Source organism: Hippocampus zosterae, unplaced genomic scaffold (genome assembly GCF_025434085.1).
Source record: "Hippocampus zosterae strain Florida unplaced genomic scaffold, ASM2543408v3 HiC_scaffold_399, whole genome shotgun sequence".
Classification (NCBI taxonomy): domain Eukaryota; kingdom Metazoa; phylum Chordata; class Actinopteri; order Syngnathiformes; family Syngnathidae; genus Hippocampus; species Hippocampus zosterae.
In genome coordinates this window covers 3,752-27,274 of record NW_026262931.1, presented here as the reverse complement: position 1 = coordinate 27,274, position 23,523 = coordinate 3,752, and the positions used below count along the sequence as shown (strand labels likewise).

Here is a 23,523-nt window from a genome sequence, read left to right as displayed (position 1 = left end):
AAACCACCAGGAAATCAGCCTGCCCGGAACAGCCTCGACCGCAGCGAGGCTGACAGCCTGCGCGGCTCGGTGCTTGGCAGCCGCATTAGTGGAAAGCCGACGCTCCTCCTCGACAACCAACCTCAAGCAAGGGTTGGTAGGGCTCTTCAACGTGGTCCAGGTCAAGCTCAAGGAGCACAAGGTCAGCTTTATGAACCTCTTGTCCGTTCGGGCAGACTCGCTCCTGCAGTTCGAGCAGGTCTGCGAAAGCCTCGAGTAATGGCTGGCCGGCCGGTTACTGGCCGAGGGCATGACCGCCCTCTTTTCGCGGCAGGAAAAATTCGTGCACACCACCGAACTGACGATCAGGTTCGAGCTCATGATCAGCTCGATTCTGGCCCGGATCGAAGGCGGGGACAAGGCCAAAGCGTTCGGGCAGCTGCTTAGCGTCTACCGCGCATACCGGCAGAAAGGGGAGAGGGTGCAGTCTGGTCTCGGCAGGCTGGCGCTCGTGGTCAGCCACAAGGTGCAGGCCTACAAGCTCTAATTCTCGAATAATTTGGGCAGGCTGAAAGACCAGTGGAAGCGTCTGTCGATGGCCTTCTAAATGCTGTCTGAGCAAGAGTCCCGCAGGAGCAGGTACCTCAAGAGGCTGCTTTTCGACCATCGAAAAACGTGGTCAAGATTCGCATGTGGATTCTGGAGTATTTCCGGGAAAACAACACCACCTTTTTGCTGGCGGGGACAAACTTCCTGGCCCAGGCATTCTCTGCGCTGAAGGCCTACTAGCCGCCCCGCACCGCCCACTAATTCCTTGCGAAGCTGGCAGTCCTCCAGCCCCAAGATCCAGCACAGACTGCGCCGAGACTCCTTCTCAGCAGTCTTGAAACGGGCCTCTTACATAACCCAACTGCGTAACGGCTTCGAACTGCTCTGTAATAGCTATAAGGCTGCGCAGGAGTCGGTGTTATCAGCTAAAGCAGGGCGCTTCATGAAAGTCTGCAGGAAAATGTTCGCAGGGGGCAGATTCGCATAGAGTCTGGGCAAGGGTACACTGGGGGTATTAAGGGCGATGCAGGTGCCTTCTTTTTGGGCAGACTGGTCAAGCACCACGGGATCTGTAAGCTGGCGGGGCGGATGCTGAGCTGCCAGGAGGCCTTGATCTCGGCCTATAGAGCGGCTTGGAGCAACCTGGACTCAATCAAAAGTCCAGGTAATCCCCTTCCTGCTTTGAGCATCGGACTGACCCTCTCTGAGCACGGGATGCTGCAAGTCAGCGAGAACCAGACCCAGCACCTGAACACGCCCGACTTCAGGCTAGCAGACAGGGACTTTAACGACCTGTCGATCGGCTTCCTGCACTTCCCCCTGGTGAAGCTGGAAAGTTGTCAAGAAAGGATCATTTACGTTGAGAAGACCATCGAGAGGGTGCCTCCTGCACCTCCTGAAAACAAGGTCTTCGGACTGCGCAGGGTTCACCCTATCGACACTGCAACTCGAGCTTCCAGAACCGGCTGCAAAGCTCGCAGAGCATCCAGGATAGTTTCTATCATAGTTCGACTTCCTTTTACCAGGAAAAAACTTGCAGCCAGCACGGCCTGCGGAATGTCGAGCACCACAGCTCCACATCGTCTATCCCATCGGTCCACACTAAGCCGGTTTTGGTTGCAGCCTGTCAATGGACGCCCCGCACCTCGGTTGCTCCGGGTCAAGGAAATTTTGAGCAAACCTCGGGCAGTGCGCTTTGCTGCATAGGAGAAGCCTGCGGCCTCAACTGATGGAAGTCTGGACTCCTTCCTGGTCCAGAACATCCGAGCAGCCGAGAGCGCTTACCTGCCTAACTCGCGGTCAGGTCGAGGATGCTTGACGAGCCGAGCCTGTCATTCGCGGACAGTCAGCTACACGACCAGCCGCTGCAGTACCGGTTCGAAGACACGTTCCAGGAGGAGAGCCGGTGGCTGGAGGACAGCCAGGAGCTGGTGCGGCACCGGAGTTCGCGGGCGATCGGGGTGCGGCGGACGGCGAAGGAGGAGCTGTCAGTGGACCGGAGCAGGGCGAGCCTGGCACGGTCAATCCTGCAGTGAGCGGGATGACCAGATAATTAATATCGGATTGGATGTACACGGGATACAAGCCTTCGAACTCGCTGAACAAGTCCGTCAACAGCCAGCTCACCCAAGGGCAGCGCCAACGTCTCGCAGCTGGAGAGCCTGCAGCGCGAGGTGGACAACTACACGCGCAAGCTCGAGCAGGAAAAGCGCCGCAGGTTCGGCATCGATGAGACCCTGGTCATGGTCACCGAGGAGCACCATCGCCACTCCGAAAAGCTCAAGGAGCTGAAAAAGAAGTCGCAGAGCAGCAGCGCCTTCAAGCTGCACGTGGAGATCAAGAACCTGGAGAACCAGCTGAAGCAGGCGATCGCGGTATACGACGAGACGGTGTCGCAGAACAACGCCCTGAAGGCCTCGATCGACCAGCTGCGCAAGGAGAAGAAGAACTTCCTGGAGGTCTACCGGGGCCTGTGCGAGGAGGAGAAGAAATACGAGGCGGAGATCGTGCGCAAGTACAACGAGAACATGAAGAAGGTCGAGGAAAACCACCGCGTCCAGAAGGACATCGAGGAGCTGCGCCGCAAGAACGAGGAGGAGAAGACCCGCATCGTCCGGGAGTTCGAGGAGCTGGAGGAGAACTACAAGAAGCTGAAGGAGGACCGCGAGCGGGAGAAGAGCCACGAGATCAACGAGAAGGTGGAGACGATCGACACGCAGCCGGTGCTGAAGATGCGGCTGAAGAAGCTGATCGCCAAGAACAAGGAGAAGGTGAAGATCATGGACGAGTACCAGAAGAAGATGAAGCAGATCGGCGAGGCCTTCCGCGAGATCAAGGCGGGGTCGGGCATCTCCGACATCGAGGAGATCACCAACACCTTCATCAAGAGCGAGGAGCAGAACTACTCCCTCTACAACTACGTCGACAACCTCTCCCAGAACATCGACACCCTCCTCGAGGAGAACAAGCTCCTCGAGAAGAAGATCGAGGCCCTCGAGCGCGAAAACGATGAGCGCCGCAAGATCCTCTCCGGCACCCCCGAGGAGGAGCAGCGCCGCAAGCGCATTGCAGAAGATCATCCGCGAAAAGGAGGGCGTCATCGAGCAGCTCCGTGCCCTGGTGGCCGCCATCCAGCCCGAACTCGAAAAGACCCTGCTCGAGCTGGCCCGCTCCAAGTACAACGACGACCCCAACAAGCTGTTCGACTACGAGATTGGTGCCCTCCTCATTAGGCTTCAACATCAACGAGACCAACATCGAGCAGTACCTGGCAGACCTGGAGAAGTACGTCAACATCCTGGTCGAACTCAAGTACGGCGACCGCAAGGCCGTGGCCGGCAACCTTGACGTCCTACCGCGAGAGCCCCCGCTCCGATGCCCGCGATGACCAGCTGAACAAGATCATCTCCTCCAGCGTGCAGAACGAGGACAAGTACCAGGACAAGCTCTCTAAGGAAAAGCTCGAGGAGATCGCCCGCGAGTTCATCGCCCGCAAGAAGCGCCGAGAATGACATTAATCAACATGCTGCTCGCCTTGCTCCTGCCCCTCCGCGCCTCCCGCAGGATGGTCGTCATGGGCACGGCCAGCGTTGTTCCTGAGGTGGTGGGCGCCCGGCTCACTCTCACTCTCGAGGCCGAGGGCAGCTCCCCTGACGAGATCCGTAAAAAACTGGACAAGCAGGTCGACACTGTCCAGAAAAAGGTCTTGAAGCTGGATGTAGAGTTCTCGGGCTAAGGCGACCTAGAATTCGACCAGGACGAGGAAGGACTGATCGGCACGAAAAGCGTTTCACTGCGAATCGACGATCTCCCGGCTTTGGGGAAACTCATGGCTGCCCTCAAAAGTGTGCAGGCCAAGCATATTAAGGTCGATCTTTAGGAGGGCTTCCCGGAGGATGAATACAAGGTTCTCTACTAGAATGCCTTTGAAGACGCAGAGGCGAAGGCCAGTATCTTAGCTGAAATCCAACATCAGCGGCTTACAGAGCTGATCGGTGTTGAAGTGTGGCATTCCAACAGCGACGGCTTGTTCAAGGTCATTGCCGAGTACCGGGCCGGAAGACGACCCTGACCGGGTGAAGGAGGCGGACGATCAGTCGGAGGAGAAAGAGGATGATTAGTCTTAGGATGAGGAAGAGGCTGAAGAGGAGATTGAAGAGGAGCCTGAGGAGGCACCAGAGGAAGAAAAAGATTCGGGCAAAACTAAAAAGAGCAAGTCAAAAAAGAAATGATGTCTTGAACACGAATATTGAATGTTAGTGTCTGTCCACTATATGAATTGGATAGAAGAAGCTGCAGCTAAGCACCTGAATGAAAGCAATCGAGCAGTCCCAAAGACTCTCCTCAGGCCAATTACGTTATTGTGCCTGTTCAATGATTGAGTCGGCCAAGTCTCGTGGATTTGCAGGTCATAGAGGCACACAATAGTTATTGGTCATGGCGGAAGGTCTTCAACAGATTCGACGATGGTACTGGTTAACATGTCACAAGGCGATCGAGGTTCTCCGCACCCTGCGCACGATCCGCATGGCTCGGCGGAGCAGCCTCCTGTCCCAGTGCACTTCGGCCCACTCGAAGTCCAGCTACGACAGCCTCAGCGCGAACTGGGGGTGACGGTCGAACGCCATTAGCGCCAGCAAAAGGACCTCCTCGCAGGATGGGCTGTGAGGCATTGAAATGAAAACATTCGAACCATAGATTTACTTACCCATCCATAGTTCACTGGCCCCTGCGGGCCGAGTTGTTGACCCTCAACTCTTGCAGTACCCGCAACTTGTTCTCGACCTCTCGAGTCAGCTCCTTCTTGAGGCTGTCCACCTCGACCCCCAGTTCTCTGCAGTTTTCGCGGTCGAGCTGCAATTTCTGAGAAGGTCAATATTTTCGTCTTTGAACCGGTCGACTTCTTTCTCCAGGGCGCAAATCTGTTGTCTGGCGTGCTACAGTTAGCCTGCGAGGTCCCTGTTGCAGGCGACCAGTCGGTCCGCCTCCTCTATTAGGTAGGCCACGTCCCGAGCGACAGCCTCCCTCTCCTGGCAAAGGCTCTTGCACTCGGCCTCCAGCCTAGCCTTCGCAGCCACCCATTCCTGCTGCAAGCCGACATGGACTGTTAGCTGCGCCTCCCCTTCCTGCCGGTACTTCTGGGCCAGTTGAAGAGCGTCATTCAGGTCTTTTTCCAGCTGGGTCTTGGTCGTGACTGTGATGCGGTGGGAGGCGAGCAGGTCTGCGTGCTCGGCCTTGACTCGCTGGTTATCGGCCAGGGCGCTAGCCAGCTCCTGCTTGACCTGCTACAGTACGGCCCGCAGCTTGAGCCTGCGTTCCTTCTCCTGCTGGTACTTTCGCTCGACCACGCCTACCGTCTTCAGCAGGCCGCTTTCTTCGCTCGAGAACTTAAGAAAAATCTGACTGAGCCTCGCAATTTCTGCTGAGTGCTCTGTCTGCCCCTGTCCAACCAGTCCCTTCAGCTGCTGGATCGACCCTCTCAGCTCAAGATTCTCCTTGGCCCCCACTTCCACCTCCTTCCGGAATTTCTCGCAGAGACCGGCGAGCCGACCCGCTTAAGATCGGCTGCTGCGGGTGGTCTACTGAGACTTGATGATGTCCTTCAGCTGTTCCGCCCACTTCTGATCATGGGCTCGCTGCTCCTCCAGGCAAGCCCGTTCGTGGTCCCGGATCATCCGCTCGCAGTCATCCAGCAGAACTTCCTTGTCGCGCTCAAGTTCAAGAACGCGGGTCGATAGTTCGTCGTTGAGTGCGGCCAGGGACTCGGCTTCCTAGGTGACTGCCTGGAGGGAGGCATGCTCGCTGCGGTATTTGGAGAGGAGGCGAGGAGGTCAGTGCGGAGGGACTCGTTGTCGCGCTCGAGGAGGGTGCAGGCGTGGCAGTCGGGGACGGGCCTGCGTTTGAGGGCAGTGGGCTAACAGCCATCCTTAATATCAAAATTATTCATAATTTGCATCCGTTGCAGCATAATTAAAATAAATTCAAATGAGCGACGAGGAGCGGGGAGCTGAACTCTTCGGAGAACCCCAAGCGCGACGAAACCAACTTCAGCTACTACCACGAGTACTGCAGGCTCTACCTGGCCAACGTCGTCCTCACTTCTCAGATGCGCGAGCTCGTCCAGTAGAAGAACGAGCTGCTCGGCAAGCTGACCCGGCTCGAGAAGAAGGCTGACGACATGGACGGCAGCAACTCTCAAGACGAAAAGCAGAAGCGCAACCGCAGGCCGCCAACGAGATCGACCGGCACTACCGCTGCTCGATCGGCAACTGCCAAAAGACCTACGGCTCGGAAGGGTCCATGTTCCAGCACATAAAGCTGAAGCACCCCGAAAACTACTCGGCGATGGCCCTCTCCCGGCAGCAGGAGTCTGAAGAGCCCTTCAGCTTTGACTCCTCCAAGCCCAAGCTCGTCTGAATCCCAACGGTATCATCACAGTTCCGGCCCCAGCAGCCGCTTCAGCATTGCCGCTGACCGTCCGCACCGCTGCACGATCTGCGGCGACTTCTCTCGCCCCCGGCTCTCTGGCTGCGCCCGGGTCGCGCTTCGCTCGGCCGCTGCGGGCGATCCTCTTCAGCCGTCAGGTCGGGCGGCTGCAGCCAATTGCCGAGTTGCTCTTTGAGGGCCCTGTTCTGGGCAGTCAGCTGGCCGACCTGTTCTTGCAATTTGGAAGCAAGTTCATGCTGTTTGGCGTGTGCAGATTTCGAGGCCTTGCATTTCTCGAGGGCGGAGGCCAGCCTGTCCTGCAGCTCCTCAATCGCACTCTCTCGCTACTCGAGTTTGCGCTCCATCGCCGCCAGCACATCGGTGCCCATGTTGGCTAGTTTCAGTTGCTGGTCGCGCTAGGCAAGTCGCTGTTCGAGTGCGCGCACCTGCTCCAGCAGTTCGGCAGCTCTGCGCTCTGCGGGGGTCGGGCCGGATCAGCCTGCTCACAAGGCTCTTGAAGAGCAGCTTGATGTCGGCGAGGACGAGGGGCAGCTTGCTGACACTGCGCAGATCGGCCTTGAGGAGGAGCAGGTTTCCGCTGATGCGCTTAACAGTCTGGCGGAAGGCTGAGCGATCGGTGAGGCGGGCGGCCAGCTGATCGTGGAGCAGTTCTTTAAGCTCCTAAAACTCTCGGCAGCGCTGGTCGAGCAGGCGGTCGAGCTGGTCGAGCTGGCCGTCCTGGTCTTGCATTAACGGATGGATGATGATCACCCGCAGAGTGTCAGGGCCAGCAGCGGCAGTCCCAGCAGCAGCTGCCCGCCCATCAAGCACAGCGCCAGTCCGTTCACCGCCAGCTCCACCTTCAGTACGTAGTGCTGCAGCACCAGGAAGTACACTGCCCCCCGCCGTCGTCAGCAGGTTCAGCAGCCAGTACCCCGCCACCCGAAGAGGCTGCTCGGACTTGATCGCGGGGCGGCCCACTGCGGCCTTGGCCAGGGCCAGAACCAGCATCAGGTGCAGGACCACCTCATCGCCCGCGAACCGGCCAGACGGATAGACCAGCCCCCGGCCCTTGAGGATGAGCAGCACCTCGTAAAAGGGGTAGAAGAGGAAGCAGTAGAGGCTGTCGAAGTGAAGCAGCAGGGCCAGGTACTCGCCCAGGAAGTTGAGGGGCTGGGGTGGTGGCTCCTGCGGCGGAAGAGCAGCACCATAATGGAAATTGAATAGGAGGAGCGGGGGAATCGCCTCTCCTTGAATCCAACAACAGCTGGGGCCCGGTCGTCCTCCCGCCCCGCCCTGAGAAGCAGCCCTCTTATCAGGATCAGTCTCTAGTCGAACGTCTCTGAAAAATATGGCCAATCCCCGGATCTCCTCAGCGGCTGCTTCTGGAGTGCTCCGACCAGCCCATGGACCTGGAGCCCGTCAGGCAGCAGTCCTTCGGCCCTTCGTCCATGCGGCGGAGCGAGCCCGAGCCTGCCCCGCCCGAGCCGCAACCTCGCTGTAAATGCCAGCGGTCTAAGTGCCTGCAGAAATACTGCGAATGCTTCTCGAAGCGTGGAGGACTGACCAGGACGCTACTGTGGGGCGGAGTGCGGGTGCGTGAAGTGCCAGAACAACGAGAAGCACCGGGAGCGGCGGGAGGCAGCCATCGAGACGCTGGAGCGGACGGACCCGGACGCGTTCGGGAGCAAGTTCGAGGTGATCGGGGACGTGACGGAGCAGAAGGGAGAGCTGGCGTACAAGAAGGGCTGCCGGTGCAAGAAGACGATGTGCAAGAAGAAGTACTGCGAGTGTTTTTTCGCAGGACTGAAGTGCAGCTACCTGTGCAGCTGCGAGGGGTGCCAGAACACGGGTGAATGAATATAGATGCGGGTCATTCGCGCTCCCACTTGCTGACGATGTTGAGGATGTTCTCCATCTTCTGCAGCTCGTTCTCCGCCAGCGCCTTCCCCGTCAGCGGCTCCTCCTTCTCCTTCTTCTTCTCCTCCTTGCCCTTCTTCGGGTCCTCCTTCGTCTCCTTCTTCTCCTCCTTCTTCTCGGTGGTAGGCGGCTGCCCGCTCTTGGTCAGCGACGGCCCGAACTTTACCAGGTAGACCGTCTCCGCCGAGTTCCCACCAGCAGCACCGGCGTCTTGTAGTTGAAGCACAGGTTCGTCAGCCCCTTGCTGTTCTTCGAGGGCTTGTGCTCCGCGATCTTGGAGTGCTTGTCCTGGTACAGGTCGTACACGTTTATCACCGACAGGTTCGAGCACACGAACACCGTCGAGCTGTAGGGCGCCCACACCGCGTCCACCACGATTGACGACAGGTCGAACGACATCACCTGCGACGTCACTGCCGAGTCCCAGATCTTGACCGTCCAGTCCGCCGAGGCGGAGATGAAGGTGCGAGGGTGGAAGTAATTCCAGCGGACCTTGTAGACCGCCAGGAGGTGGCCGTTGTAGGTTTCCTGGTACTGCCCCGAGTAGGCCCTTGAGCACTTGTGGATTTTGCCCTCCTCGGTGCCGACCAGGAAGGTGAAGGAATCGAACTTGGAGAAGTCGAAGCAGAGCCCGCAGGCCAGCCCGATGAGGGTGCTCTCCTCCTCGTTCTTGCCAACCAGCCGCAGCCGGAACACCTCCTCGGCCTCGAGCTTGTTCTTCATGAGAGCCCAGTTCATGACCCGCCCGTCCGAGGAGATCGAGTAGAAGTTGTGCTTGTTGACGTCGCTGCTCCAGTGCACCTGCCAGACCGGGTCGGTGTGCTTCTGCGTGCGCACCGTGGACTGGTAGATCGGCTTCTTGCTGCGGTTGCGGATGTCGTAGACCAGCACCGTGCCGTCGTAGAGGCCCACCGCCAGCAGCGCGGGGTTCTTGGGGTGGAAGTCGAGGCACATGACCGACTGCTCGTTGTTGAAGATGTACTCGGGGTGCTCGGGTGTTCTTGAGGGACCAGATGAGGATCTGGCCGGCGCGGTTCTTGGCGAAGGAGTAGGAGCCGATCGACACCGCGAAGAGGTCGGGGTAGCGGGGGTTCCAGCAGATGGAGGTCACGTGGCGCTTCTTCTTGGAGGTGTCCTTGTTCTTCATGTAGAGAAGGTCCAGATGCTCTTCATGGGGGCGGAAATTGTTGGGGTCACTCTCGTCCATCTGGTTCTTGAAGGTCTGGGTACTTGTCCTTCTCCTTGTTGAGCAGGACCATCCGCTCCATGATCTTGAGGCAGTGCTGGAACGACGGCGAGTACAGCCCCTTGTCCTTGTGCTCCTTCTTCTTGGGCTTCTGCTCCTTCTCCTCGCCAGCTCCTTCTTGAACACCTCGATGTAGGTGTCCCAGATGTCCCAGGCCGTGATCTCCTTCTTGTGCAGATCCGTCGAGGGAGGGCAGGTCGACGCCCCCCGCTCCTTGATCCCCGGGTAGGTGGTCTGCGCCTCCGCGACTTGTAGTTGAACTTGTTCCGCATGGTCTGCTTCAGCATCTCGATGTTGCGCCCCGACCCGGGCTCCTCACTCTCCGCCTGCTGCTTGTACTCGTTCAGCCTCAGCTTCCGGGTCTCTTCGATCGACTACTGCACCTTGTAGTCGTTCGAGGTGGTGTGGATCAGGTCGCCGTCCGTGGCGAAGTGGATCACCATGTGGTCCGTGATCTCGGTGGTCCGGTACTTCCGGTCGTGGAAGTCGTAAACTGCCACAGTCTTCGAGGCGGCCGGGTTGACCGGGATCAGCGGTCCGCGTGGGAAGCTCTTCATTGAGCTGGGCCTCGGTGAGCTCTGGTCGGGAGGCAGCTCGCCCTGTTCCTCGGGCTCGTTGACCACATTCTGAGGGATGGTGTTGATGATGCCGGGCTGGCGCTTGTTGGAAGCAGCCTGCGGGGCATGCTTCTCCTTCGACCGCTTCGTCCCCCTTCGGCATATTAATTTTGAAAGCCGCCCAACAAGATACTTTCGATCGTTACACTTTCCCATTTCCCCAGGTCGCCGGCCGCTCTCCTCCAGAGGCCTTGCCCTTGCACGCCCCTGCCTGCCGGACTCCTCGTTTGAGCGGCAGTCCAGGATGTGGGCGGTCGGCAGACAGTTGATAATATGAATCTGACAAAGAGCCGGTACGAGGGGGAGTACCGGGACGGCTGGTTCGACGGAAGGGCACGTTTTACTACTCGGATACGCATTACTACGTGGGGGAGTTTGTCAAAGGCGAGTTCCATGGCGAGGGCACGTTGGTTTTTCCGACCGGTGCGTATAAAGGCAAGTGGAACCGAGGAAAGATGGTCGAGGGGCAGTACGTGTTCAACGACAGTCTGAAGTACGAGTTCAACGACTGGAAATTTTGCGTGCCTGAGAACCGGTCCTACTATGAGGAGCTAGTGAAGGGCATCAAGGCAACCGGCTCCACGCAGATGACCAGCAACGAGGCCGGCCCCAACTGCATCCCCGGAAGGCACCTACGACGTGGGCGAGGGTTACTACGAGCCATAAAGAGCATCATCTACAAGATCAACGGAGAGATCCTCCGCACCCCTTCGGAAGAGGAGGTGACGCAGATCATGGCCAAGTGCGGTACAACCCCCGGCAGCTGGACATCACGGGGGCAGACGACACCGTGATTAACAAGATGATCGCCAGCAACAAGGCTAGGGACCTCAAGGAGCGGCTCTAGAAGCAGTGATCATCCAACCATCAGTAATCACCCCACCCCGTTAGTGTGGGCCGGCTGGCCTGTCTGTTGCACCCCTCCGTCGGCTACGGTCCCGACGCGGGGGCGCCGGGGTCTGACGCGCCCGACAGGCCCTGTCCAGACACCTGATCTGCATGGCGTTACAGAAATTGATGCCGTCTCGCTGTGCCTTCGATGCGACTGCGATGTCCTCCTTGGTTAGCACGGGTCGGTGTTTGCTGAGCAGAAGCTCAATGCGGCTCTTCTTCTCCAAAAAATTGAGGAGTCGGGGCTTGCATTGCTGAGGGCAGCGGGAGGCGGACCTGACCGAGAGGGCGCGCTGCGGAGGCTGGTCAGGTAGACTGCGGTGGCTGCTGGGCAGGTCGAAACTCCTGCCCCGAAACACTGACTTGTACATTAATGGATCAGGCCTCGTCGAGGATGCGCTGGTCGGAGGGGTGCAGGGTCGCGCCCGCGGGCGGCTGGTTGTATTCTGAGTTGCGGATGAACAGTTCGTCGATGCTGAGCCCGAGGTCGGGGCCAATCAGCAGGGGTTTCATCTCGGCCATATACAGGGCGGAGAGAGGCCGGTCGTCCTCCTTGTCCTCGATGAGGTTGCTGAGCATCTTGGGGTAGGGCGCTGGGTAGTCGGTAACCAGCGAGTAGGAACGGTTCAGGATGAAGTTCACCTTGCTGCCCTTCATCGAATTGCCACCGATTTAAATCGATGGATCGCATACTCAAGGGCAAGGCCTTCGCTCTTGGCGAGCAGTTCAGACGCAACCTCCGCAGGGCAGTCTTGCAGTCCACCCGCCTCGCTCCTCCTGAGACTGGCAGGCCCAGCCTCTCTGTGGAGGAGGTGCTTGAAGAGTGGATGGTCAGCTCAAATCCAGAAGAGGCGACCAAGAAGTTTTGGTTTTTCTGCACTTCGACCATGGCCGAGCAATTCTTCTAAGCCTTCAAAGACCTCTAATTTGCGAGGCTGCTGGATCTACTCAATAGATCGCCTGATTCGAAGAACACCGAGCGACTGCTCTGGATCCTGGCCAACGCCCTGTCCTTCACCGAACCCAGTCCGTCCACCACCCGCCCCCTTGGCGAGTTCCTGACTGCTGCGGAATACGACCAGTCACAAATACTGTCCCTAGCTCTGACGGGGCTGGCCAACCTGGTGGACATAGACTGCCAGGCAATCAGTTTTCCCCAGATGGACAGTTTCTTGCAAAGGCATAGTGCCTTTCGATAGTAGGTGCTCAGAGACATGGCAATGATGATCTACCAATTCGTCCGCAGGAAGAACAACTCGCCTGAGGAGGTGCTGCCGGTGGAGGCAGTGGCCGGCTGGCTGCTGGACAGTCCTGAGGCGCAGTCCCCGGATCACTTTGAGACCAGGGCGCACCTGTACCTGACTCTCAACATCATCCTCAAGCACGGAGGCGCAGGGCGCCTGCCTGCCCTTCGGCTGGCAGAGCGTGAACAGTAGGTCTTCCTCTTGCTCATGTACGTCGAGAACCTTGTGACCCACCGACCTGAACTGGCAGCCGCCTTAGTAAAACAGCACGGGCTCATCGACTACCTTTGTCTGTAGTTCAAGCGCGGAAGTAACTCGATCAGAGTGGCTGGCCTGTGCCTGCAGCGGCTGATCGAAGCTGGCTGGGCGGAGGAGGTGGCAGCGAGGCCTGCAATAGTGGCCGACCTGTTCAATTTGTCAGAAGGTGAGACCTACCACGGCAAGCTGCAGGGGACGATCTGCCTGGCGGCCCTAGCCTCAACCCTGCCGGACTACGCCCTGGCCAGCCTGCGGCGCTACCCCCAATTTCCGGGAGTGTTGGTAGACTCCCTCAACTTCTACGAAGACGAGGAGTTTAATCTCGCCCTGCTGCGGGGACTAGGGCGGATGGTCTAGGACGAGCTGGCCTTCTACGAGCACAGCGAGCGGGGCCTGCTGCGGCTGCTGACCCACGGCGAGGCCAGAAAGCGGCTGCTCGAGATGGAGTTCGGCAACAGCCAGCCCGTGGCCGACCAGGCCGAGCGGATGCTGGCCCTGCTCACCCATTCCGAAGCAAGTTGACTTCTATTCACATTCGGACAGGCGAGAGCCATAACGACCTGATAGGCAATTTTATATTTTTTGGTTTTAAAAAATAATGACAGGCCAGTGGCCGTTGTTATGAGGGGTGCGGTGACCTGGGCCTTGGACGGGAAAACCTTGATAATACTGGGCAGGATGGCTGAAACTCGCGGGCAAGTGACCCTCCGCGGCTAATTAGAACTCCGAAAAATTTATCTATTCTTGTAAAATTAATGGGGAATGAGAGTTTAGAACAGCAGCTGGAAAAATACAAGACTCTGATAATCGCGCTGGGGGTGGTGATGCTGATGCTGACGGTGGCGATCTGCGCGCTGATGGCCTTCCTACGTCGGAGGCAGAAACAGCGGAAGGAGCAGGAGCAGTTGGAGCTGGGGGCCGAATCCGAGGCGCGGCCCACCAGCCCTGGGGAGGATGAGGGGAGCAAGTGAGTGGATTGATTCTTAAGATCACAAAAATACCTCTTCTTGACGGGAGTTTTCCGAGAACATCCGGGACTCGCCGGCGCTGTTGCCATCGAACCGCAGCTTGGCCAGCAGGGGCGTGTGCTTCCGCTCCTAGGGCTCGTGGATGGCCAGGTTCGTGAAGGGACTCTTTGTCAGTCGCAGGCTCAACTGTAGCCAGACGATCTCCTCGAAGTAGGCCATCGCCTTGTACTCGTCGAAGGACAGCGGGTAGCGCAGGCCGGGGTCCTTCTCGAGCATGCGCACTGCGAGTTCCTTTTCCTTCGAGCCGAAGCGGCCGAGGTCGGGAGAATCGGCCAGAATGCGGTCGTAGATCTCTTTCGGGGCGGAAGCGTCATTTGCGAAGGGGTAGAAGCCATTGACCATTTCATAGAAGACGACCCCCGCGGACCAGATGTCCGAGGCGAATGAATAGCTCTTGCCGAGGATGACCTCGGGGGCGGTGTAGTGCGGGGTGGAGATGATGGTCTTGGTCGAGTAGTCAGTGTGGCAGCGCAGCCGCTTGGCGTGCTCCATCTCGCTGACCAGCAGGTAGCCCCGGGCCGTGAGGTTGAGCACGTCGAGCTTGATGTTCCGGTGGATGAGTTCGTTGGAGAAGACCTCCTCGAGGAGGAGGAGCAGCTCGGCCATGACGAAGCGCACTTGGTCGGAGTTGAGCTGCTGCTTCTCGATGAGATGGACGAGAGGCATCTGCTCGAGGAGCTCCTCAAAGATCACGAAGTAGTTGCGGATCCGGCTGACCCCCAGCATGCGGGGGAAGAAGCCGCTGCCCTCCACTCGGTTAAGCAGCATTTTGCTCTTGGAGATCTCGAGCACGTCGGGGTTGTGCCGGGCCTCGAGACAGAAGGCCACTGCCTCGTTCTTGGTGACCGCGTCCTGCACCTTGAACACCATGTAGAAGGGGCCTTCCCTGAACTCCTGCACGACCATAAGGTTGTCGAACTGCCGGAAGTGGGACCAAAAGCGCACGCTCTTGTTGATGGACTTGCCCAGGCGCATCTCCCGCTCGAGCGAGCCCACCACCTGCCCTACGATGGACACCTGCAGCCTGCCGATCTCACCGTCTCGCTCCGCTGACAGGTTCTCCGTGCTCTTCAGCTGGTTGAAACAGGCCATCTCCCCGTAGGTGCGGCCGCAGGGCACCACCACCTTGCCCAGCGAGTTGACCAGCCCCGTGCTGATGGTCACCAGCAGGCTAGACAGGTTCTTGCCGGCAGTGACCAGCTACTCGCCCTTGTGGACCTCCACCTTCTCGATGGCCTTGACCAGCCGGTCCAGCTTGGCGGGCTGAAGGATCTTGAGCTTGACGGTCCGCTTGATGGCCCACTTGCAGATGTTGTAGGTTATCACCTTGTGCACGTCCTCCTCCAGCACCTTCTTCACGTACTCGCTGTCCAGCTCCACCAGCGTCGTCAGCTTGCGGGCCACCACCTCCGCCATCCTGAACGACCGTTCGCCCCGCAGCGCGCTTTCCCCTAGCATTTCACCCGGGCCGATGGTGTCCACGCGGTTGCCGTCGATCACGATGTTGACCTCGCCCTCGACCAGGATGATCAGCGAAAAGGCCAGCTCACCCCTCCGGAAGATGCATTCGCCCGGCCGGTAGCGCCGCAGTACTGCCGTGTTGGCGACGTGGCGGCGCTGCTCGGGAGTGAGGTACTGGAGAGCCATGTTGCGGCTGATGATCAGGTAGCAGATGTGGGTCATGCGTTTGCGCACCTGAGTGACCAGCTCGTGCCCGAACTGCAGCACCCACAACCTACAGGGGGAGGCCGCCCGGGCCGAATGCATGTAACTGTACTCGAACAGCAACGCATTTTCTCCAAACGAGTCGAACCCTTTCACCCTGAAACCTTCCGGATTGTTTGGATCCTATAACGTGCCCTCCTCCAGTACGATGAAGCAGCCTGCCTGGCTCTCTTTCTCGAACAGCAGCTCGCCCTACTTCAGCTCTGCCAGCCTCAGGTCCGCGGCCACCCCCGCGAGCTCCTACTGCGTGAAGAAATGAAAAAAATTGTTGCTGGCAAGCAGGGTGCAGATCCTACGGCGAAGGGAGGGGTCCATGGCGGACTGCCGGAGATGCACTCGCTCGGTGATTTCGAATGAGCGGCGTAGCTCCTGGATGGTAAGGCGCTGTTCGAGGTACTTATCCTCGACTTTACAGCAGCAGCCCATGAATTAAATGGCATCAGTTCAGCCAGCTGACCAGTGAGGCGTAGCTCACTGAAGAGCCCTTCGTGGACTGCACCCGCTCGCTCTGCGAGTAATCCACCAGCTTTGTTTGCAGGTCCAGCCCGCTCTCCCGTGCCAGCCACAGGAACAGCGACACTGGGTTCCGCCCACAAATGGTGTTGCCAGTGGCTTCCAGGTAGGCCTGGAAGGCGGGCAGGTCAGTCTGTTCGATCAGCCGGATGCCCTGCCGGTCCATGGCCTCGATCGACTGGTGCACTGCCCCACAGCTCTAGTCGTATGGAGCGTAACCGAATCGTTTGCCCCAATGGCAGAAGTCAGTGCTGATCACGAATAGCGAGTCAGGGTCCTTGAAGTAGGGTAGCAGGGCCTGCCCGAACTGTGCCCGGGACTCCGGGCTCATTTCCCCGACGATGATGGGGACCAGCCCAAACCCCTCGCCCAAGGAGCTACGCAGGAAAGGCAGGTGCAGCTATAAGCTGTGCTCCTCCTCCTCTTGCTGTTTATTGAATTATTTGAAGATCTTGGTTTTTCGTAGATTGTCCAGAATTCCCTTTTCGACTGGGATGTCCCCGAGAGGAGTCTTGAAAAGGTCCAGGCCGGTCAGCGCACAGCCCTTGAGGTAGACGTGGTGCGAAGGGCCTAGCAAAAACACTTTCAAGCCTGCCCGCGCCTGCAGGTGCTTGTAGGCGAAGGCGGCAGTGGGGCCAGAATAGGCATGGCCTGCATGAGGAGCAATGATGGCCTTGACGGGGCGCTTGTCGTTGACCTCAGCCCTGGCGAAAAAGGCCGCCAACATTTAGGTGAGGCGGTGAGGGTCGGCCTCGTACCACGAGCCGGCGTGTATGGCCTCCCTGACTCGCATTATATCCGAAGTTCGTTATTGATGAAGAGCGACAAGTCATTGTCAAAGAGCAAGAGCAAGGACTCGAAGAGCAAGGGCAAGGAATCGAAGAAGGAGAAGCCGCCCAAGGAGAAGAAGGCCGAGAAGGAGGGCAAGAAGGACAAGAGCCTCGACAAGAGCAAGAGCAAGAAGAGCCTCGACAAGTCCAAGAAAAGCATCGACCTGAAGGACACCTCGCTGTCGATCCCCCTCATCGAGAAGGAAATGTGTCTGCCTGACCAGTCTCTGCTCGCACCACGGCGCCCAGATGCCCTACTTCTGCGAGGTCTGCGAGGAGCCGACCTGTCCTAGCTGCATCACCACCGGGCCCCATAACAACTCGCTGCACCGGATCAACAAGATCGCGGACAGCTACAAGCAGCGCACCTTCGCCATCTCCGAGGCCATCCGCGCCCACCTGCTCGACAAGCGCGACCGGATCATCGCGCAGCTGCATCGACTCGAGTACCGCATCGAAGAGATCCGCTACGTGGCCGGCATCATCGAGCGGGATATCCGCGGCTGGTACGGCGGGGTCCTCGAGCGGCTCAACTCTGAGTCAGGGAGGCGGCTTGCAGTACTGTTCCACGAAATGTCCCTGGTCCAGAAGGACATCGACTTCATCAACGACGTGGGTAACAAGTTCTTCACACTGGCCATGGGCGACGCTCCCAACCTGCCCAAGTTCCTGAACCTGTCCAAGAACCTCTACGAGGCGGCCGACTACATCAAGGACAAGCCGATCAAGCAAGCCTCTGTCCCTTCAGGAGACCTTCCGCGCGAGCTGGAAGCACAGCAGGGTGAAATCAACAAGGCATTCGCCGTGGACAGTCTGCTCGAGTTCAAGAACGAGGTGCTGTGGACCCTCCAGCACCAGCGCAACTCGGACGAGGAGATCGCCGCCCGCGTGGAGGCCGAGCTGACCAGCAAGCTGGAGCGGCTCGAGGCGGAGGTGCTGCAGCGGAAGGAGCGCAAGATGGAGCTGCTGATGGCATGCAGTTTCTGCGGGGTGCAGCTGTCCCGGGAGTCGGTGGGAGGGCGCTGCAGGAAGAACGAGTCGAACGTGGAGGTGAGCCAGCTGAGCGAAGAGATGCCCTCGAACGACCAGATGGGGAACGGGCAGCACTTTTTCAGCCGGATGAAGCCGGGGTGATAAAGCCGATATGTTAAAATAAATCAGCCCTCCTCCTCCTCGTCGTACTCGCCCTCCTCCTCGGCGGTGGCGTCCTGGTACTGCTGGTACTCCGACACCAGATCGTTCATGTTCGACTCCGCCTCCGTGAACTCCATCTCGTCCATGCCCTCACCGGTGTACCAGTGCAGGAAGGCCTTCCGCCGGAACATGGCGGTGAACTGTTCGGCCACCCGCTTGAACATCTCCTGGATGGCGGTCGAGTTGCCCACGAAGGTCACGGCCATCTTCAGCCCCTTCGGCGGGATATCGCAGATCGACGACTTGATGTTGTTCGGGATCCACTCCACGAAGTACGAGGAGTTCTTGTTCTGCACGTTGAGCATCTGCTCGTCCACCTCCTTGGTGGACATCCGGCCTCGGAACAGGGCGGACGCGGTCAGGTACCGGCCGTGCCGGGGGTCAGCCGCGCACATCATGTTCTTGGCGTCGAACATCTGCTGGGTCAGCTCGGGCACGGTCAGCGCCCGGTACTGCTGCGAGCCTCGAGAGGTCAGCGGCGCGAACCCGATCATGAAGAAGTGCAGACGGGGGAAGGGGATCAGGTTGACCGCCAGCTTCCTCAGGTCCGAGTTCAGCTGACCCGGGAACCGCAGGCAGCAGGTCACGCCCGACATCGCCGCAGACACCAGGTGGTTCAGGTCACCGTAGGTGGGGGTGGTCAGCTTCAGGGTCCTGAAGCAGATATCGTACAGGGCCTCGTTGTCGATGACCATGCACTCGTCGGCGTTCTCGACCAGCTGGTGGACCGACAGGGTGGCGTTGTAGGGCTCGACGACGGTGTCGGACACCTTGGGGGAAGGCACGACCGAGAAGGTTTCCATGATACGGTCGGGGTACTCCTCACGGACCTTGGAGATCAGCAGGGTGCCCATGCCGGAGCCGGTGCCACCACCAAGAGAGTGGGTGATCTGGAAGCCCTGCAGGCAGTCGCAGCCCTCGGCCTCCTTCCGGACGACGTCCAGGACAGAGTCGATAAGCTCAGCACCCTCGGTGTAGTGGCCCTTGGCCCAGTTGTTGCCGGCGCCGGTCTGCCCGAACACGAAGTTGTCGGGGCGGAACAGCTGTCCGAAGGGTCCGGCACGGACAGAGTCCATGGTGCCGGGCTCGAGGTCCATGAGGATGGCCCTGGGGACGTAGCGGCCGCCAGTGGCCTCGTTGTAGTAGACGTTAATCCTCTCGAGCTGGAGATCAGAGTCCCCGTGGTAGGTGCCGGTGGGGTCGATGCCGTGCTCGTCGGAGATGACCTCCCAGAACTTGGCACCGATCTGGTTGCCGCACTGCCCGCCCTGGATGTGCACGATTTCTCTCATATTATTTCGCCGGTAATACATCCGACCACCCGCATTTGAATTGCAGCCGTTATACTTTTGCCCGCCCCTTAAAATTTAATATTGCGCTTCACGCCTGCCTCCGCCGGTTCGTGCCCGTCGTCGCTCCGCTCATGTCCCAGCTCCCCCCTCGCCGCTCCCCCATCGCCACCCACTCCCGCCGCTCCCTGCCCTGGTAGTTCTGCCGCGGCCGCACGATGTTGTTCTCCTTGTCCGCCTGGTACTCCACCCAGTGCGCGATCCACCCCGCCACCCGGGGGATCGTGAACAACACGGGGAACATGTCCGTCGGGAACCCCATCGCCCGGTAGATCACTCCGCTGTAGAAATCCACGTTGGGGTAGAGCTTGCGCTAGATGAAGTACTGGTCGGACAGGGCGATCCGCTCCAGCTCGATCGCGATCTCCACGAGCGGCTCCTTGCCAGTCAGCTCGAACACCTCGAAGGCCACCTGCTTCACGATCTTGGCCCGGGGGTCATAGTTCTTGTACACCCGGTGGCCGAACCCGCTGAGCACTCGCTTCTTGGCCTTGACCTCTTCAATGAACGCAGGGATGTTTTCCTTCTTGCCGATTTCTGACAGCATCCGGATCACAGCCTCGTTGGCGCCACCGTGCTTGGGCCCGTAGAGGGCAGCCGCCGCCGAGGCGATGGTGGTGTAGACATCCACGCCCGAGGAGGCCATGTGCCGGGTGAAGGCCGTCGAGCAGTTCATCTCGTGCTCAGCGTGCAGAATGAACAGCACCTCCAGAGCACGCACCAGCTTGGGATGCGGCGTGTACTCCTTTTCGTTGAGGCAGTCGAGCATGTACAGGAAGTTTTCCACATAGCCCAGCTTCTCGCTCGGCAGGTTGTAGGGCCGGCCGATCCGATGGCGGTAGGCGTTTGCCGCCATCGAGGGGGTTAGCCCCAGCAGCCGGTAGATCTGCTTGTTGCGTAGACCCGCGTCCCGGTAGACCTCGTTGCCGGCCAGTGCGGGGTTGGCCTCCGGCTTGAGGGTGGAGAAGGCGGACATGGTGGCAATGAGCATGCCCATGGGGTGCGCATCATAGCGGAAGCTCTTCATCATCCGGTCGATGTCGTTGTGCAGGATGGTGTGGGTCATCACCTTGCGCGAGAATTCATCGAGCTGGCTGCGGGAGGGCAGTTCTCCGAAGATCAGCAGGAAGGTCACTTCCATGAACGAAGATTTTTCGGCCAGCTGCTCGATGGGGTAGCCTCGGTACTCCAGTAGCCCCTTGTCCCCGTCGATGTACGAGATGGCCGACGTGGCGCAGATGGTGTTCGTGTAGCCTGGGTCGTACATCCGCAGCGGTGCGCCCTTGTGCTTGATCTTCTCCAGATCCTTCGCGTTCACGAAGTATGCCTCACGGGAGGTGCGGATAGGCACGTCGAACTGCTTGCCAGACCGCTCGTCGGTGAGCTTGAGGTGGCCCTCTACTAGCTTGCTCGGTAGAAGACCCAGCGCCAGCCCTTCCAGCCTCTACATTATAGATGACGTAATCACGTCTCCCCTGCTCATCCTCGCTCTTGCAAATGCTTGCGCATGAAGGCCACCTCCTTTCGCAGTCTCTGGGCCATCATCTCTTGCAGGGCCATCAGCGAGTCAGCCTCTTGCTGCACCAGCCTCGCCATCGCCCTCTTCGCTTTTTCTTCTTTCGCGATCCTCAGCAGCATCGCGTACTCCGAGTCTGGCCTCTTGACGGCCCTGCGGGCAGTACTGGTCAGCCTCCTGACCCGCCGGTATCGATCGACCAGCTGAACGTGCTCCAGCCTGGTGTCAAGGCTCATAAATAAGTCAGTTCATGAGCAGCCCAACACATCCCTCAACTGGCCCAAGCGAGTCTCGCTTTCCTCGAGGTACTGCGCGAGGGCCCTCTTCTTGTCGGGCTTGAGCAGAGGCAGCACTCCCTTGAAGCTGAGGGTGGCTGGTAGACAGGCCCGTGCCATCCGCAGCAGAGTATCCAGTCCGCTCTTCTCCTCGAGCTATTTCTCCAGCCGCCGGTTCTCATTGCGGAGGGCAGTTACCTTCATCTTCAAAGATTCCAGCTACTGGCCGGCGGCTGGGTCGGCCAGCTTCCGCGAGGGGAACAGTTCGACCATCTTGACGGCCTCGCGGTCACTCTCTAGCTCGCTGAGACGGGCCTGCAGCTGCTCACACTTTCTGCGGCTCTACAGATCCTCGGCCCTCGATTCAAAATCGGTTCGCAGCCGTTTGGAGTATTTTTCCTTGAGCTGCGAGTTCTCTTGCCGAGCCGATCCCAGCTACTGCTAGAGCTGCTTGACCCTGGCCCGCAGGTCATTCTCCTCCCGCGCCCTGCGGCTGCATTCTGCCATCTTTTTTATCAACAAGTCGTTCTTTTTCTCAAGGGCCACGCAGCGTTCAGACAGCACGCGGTTGACCTGCTCGTGCTCCTACAGCTTGCGGAAAGTGCTCTGAAGGTTTTTTGCTGCTGACCTTGACCTGCTCCTCCAGGCGAGAGTTGCGCACCGCGGCCTTGTCCAGCTCGTAGCGCAGGCCTGTCTCGCCTCGCTGGGAGCGTCCCTGGAAGGTGAACTCGCCGAGGTTGCCAATTTCCTGGAGAGGGTTTTCAGACTGCATCTAACGATGATTTGATTAGATGTCGCCTGAGAAGGAGGGCAAGTCGATGAACCTGGAGAGGCTGCTGGCCAGGTTCTCGGAAATCGAGGGGGGTGCTGGTGGCCGACCGCGACGGTATCCAGCTGGCCTCGGCCTTCGCGGAGGGAGGCTCAATATTCCAAAAGAAATAGATCTCGACCATGATCATCGACTCTCTGTTCCAGAACGCAGGCGCGATCGAAATGGGCTCACACGACAGCCTACAAAGTGCGACCCTGCAGCTGCCCCGCCACCTCGTGCAGCTGACCCGGCTGGGCTCGATGGCCATCATTCTAGTGCTGCGGGGCAGTCGCAATGAAGGCCTAGCCGACCTCATCTCCCAGGACCTCAAGGAACTATACAAGCCGCTCATCGAAGCCGGCAAACTCGGCTGAGTCATGACAATCCGAACACCCTTTGCGCGTTGAGGTAGGCGTACTCTGCCAACTTCTATCGCTCCACAGCCTTGACGCGCGAGACCGCCTCAAGCACCTCCACGATTCGCGCGGGTTCGTTGCGTCCCCGCACAGGCGTCTCTCCTGTGCTTTTTTCAGGGTTCTTCATGTCTGGTCTGTTTTCTACGAACTCAAAGCCTGCATGCGATTTGCGGATCTCACAGTAAGGGCAGTCCGTCTCCAGCACCAATCGCTCCAGAGGCACCTCCCGAACTACCTCCAAGTTTTCCTTGGTCTTGAGCGAACACCCGTTGAGGCCGATGTAGAGACCTAGTTCCAGCGCCCGCTTCAGTTCTTCAGCTGTGCCTGTGAATGAGTGCAATACCCCACCCGAGTAGCTTGACCGATGGGCCTCCATCAACTCAAAGAAGTCTTTGCCGGTGTTGCGGTTGTGCAGGTAGAGCGGCAGCTTGTACCTCTCTGCAAGCGCGAAGTGCAGCGGGAAGACGGCCAGCTGCTGCTCCTTCGAGGAGTGCTCCAGCCTGTCGTAATCCAGGCCACACTCTCCGATCGCAACAAGTTGCTTTGCAGGGCAGCTCTTGATTTCGGCTTCAATCTGTTGAAAGTAAGCTGCCGGTCCTTGACCTCGTTGGCACGGCAGGGGTGTACTCCCACAGTGAAGTACATTCCAGGCTGGTACATGGCCTTGGCAGACACGAAATTAGGCAGGTTCCCAGCTGCCACCAGAAACTTGTCACAGCCGACAGCCTGGGCTCTGTCGATGACCTGCTGGCGGTCGGCGGGGTGCTTCCGCTTGCCATGGTAGATCCCTTCAAAAGTTGGGTCGGTGAGGTTGGCTGCTACGTCAAAAAACCTGAAAGTCGATTTAATCATTGGTGCAAATCCAACACATCAAATCAATTATCAGGAATCAAAATGTTCGTGCCAGAGCTGCCCGTTGACCTACCGGTCAAGACCGTCCTGCTCTCCTCGATGTCGGTCGGCAGAGTTGCCGAGAATGCCGTGGCCGGCCTTGTTCACCAGCTCAAGTGGAAGAAGCTTGGGTACTATCATTCAGACTACCAGCAGCAGAACTGCAGGGCGGATGAAGAAGGAAAGCTGGTCATGCCGGCAGAGGTCTGGCATGGGGGCAATGTCCTGGCAGTCATCCTCCACTGTGGGCCCAGACAACACCGCAAGAATCTATTCTTTAAGGAGCTGAAGCAGGCGCTCACCAAGCTGAGCAATAACTGGGTGCTCGCCTGCTCTGCTTCGATCA

At 58.9% G+C, this 23,523-nt stretch overlaps 6 protein-coding genes and 1 pseudogene across 6 annotated transcripts; 1 reads left to right on the top strand and 6 right to left on the bottom strand.

Moving 5' to 3' along the window:
- Positions 1-4,746: 4,746 nt before the first annotated feature.
- LOC127595106 (dynein intermediate chain 2, ciliary-like) lies at positions 4,747-10,392 on the bottom strand (annotated as a pseudogene).
- Positions 10,393-10,509: 117 nt separating this feature from the next.
- On the top strand, positions 10,510-11,083 carry LOC127595105 (MORN repeat-containing protein 5-like). The gene is given in 5 exon segments (XM_052056799.1): positions 10,510-10,576; positions 10,579-10,856; positions 10,858-10,897; positions 10,900-10,980; positions 10,983-11,083. Coding segments are annotated over 5 exon segments (567 nt in total).
- Positions 11,084-13,726: 2,643 nt separating this feature from the next.
- On the bottom strand, positions 13,727-15,424 carry LOC127595104 (cGMP-dependent protein kinase-like). Its single transcript, XM_052056798.1, has 2 exons — positions 14,862-15,424; positions 13,727-14,810 (listed from the first exon to the last, which is right to left on the bottom strand). The coding sequence occupies exons 1-2, from the start codon at positions 15,422-15,424 to the stop codon at positions 13,727-13,729; spliced, it is 1,647 nt and encodes a 548-aa protein (XP_051912758.1).
- Positions 15,425-16,094: 670 nt separating this feature from the next.
- LOC127595103 (protein MEMO1-like) lies at positions 16,095-16,688 on the bottom strand. The gene is given in 1 exon segment (XM_052056797.1): positions 16,095-16,688. A coding segment is annotated over 1 exon segment (594 nt).
- A 1,194-nt stretch (positions 16,689-17,882) lies between these two features.
- Positions 17,883-19,211, bottom strand: LOC127595100 (tubulin beta chain). The gene has a single exon (XM_052056793.1). The coding sequence runs from the start codon at positions 19,209-19,211 to the stop codon at positions 17,883-17,885; it is 1,329 nt and encodes a 442-aa protein (XP_051912753.1).
- A 49-nt stretch (positions 19,212-19,260) lies between these two features.
- Positions 19,261-21,179, bottom strand: LOC127595102 (citrate synthase, peroxisomal-like). Its single transcript, XM_052056795.1, is given in 3 exon segments — positions 19,261-20,712; positions 20,787-21,003; positions 21,049-21,179. Coding segments are annotated over 3 exon segments (1,800 nt in total).
- Positions 21,180-22,299: 1,120 nt separating this feature from the next.
- On the bottom strand, positions 22,300-23,138 carry LOC127595101 (deoxyribonuclease TATDN1-like). The gene is made up of 2 exons (XM_052056794.1): positions 22,920-23,138; positions 22,300-22,860 (listed from the first exon to the last, which is right to left on the bottom strand). The coding sequence occupies exons 1-2, from the start codon at positions 23,136-23,138 to the stop codon at positions 22,300-22,302; spliced, it is 780 nt and encodes a 259-aa protein (XP_051912754.1).
- Positions 23,139-23,523: the final 385 nt, after the last annotated feature.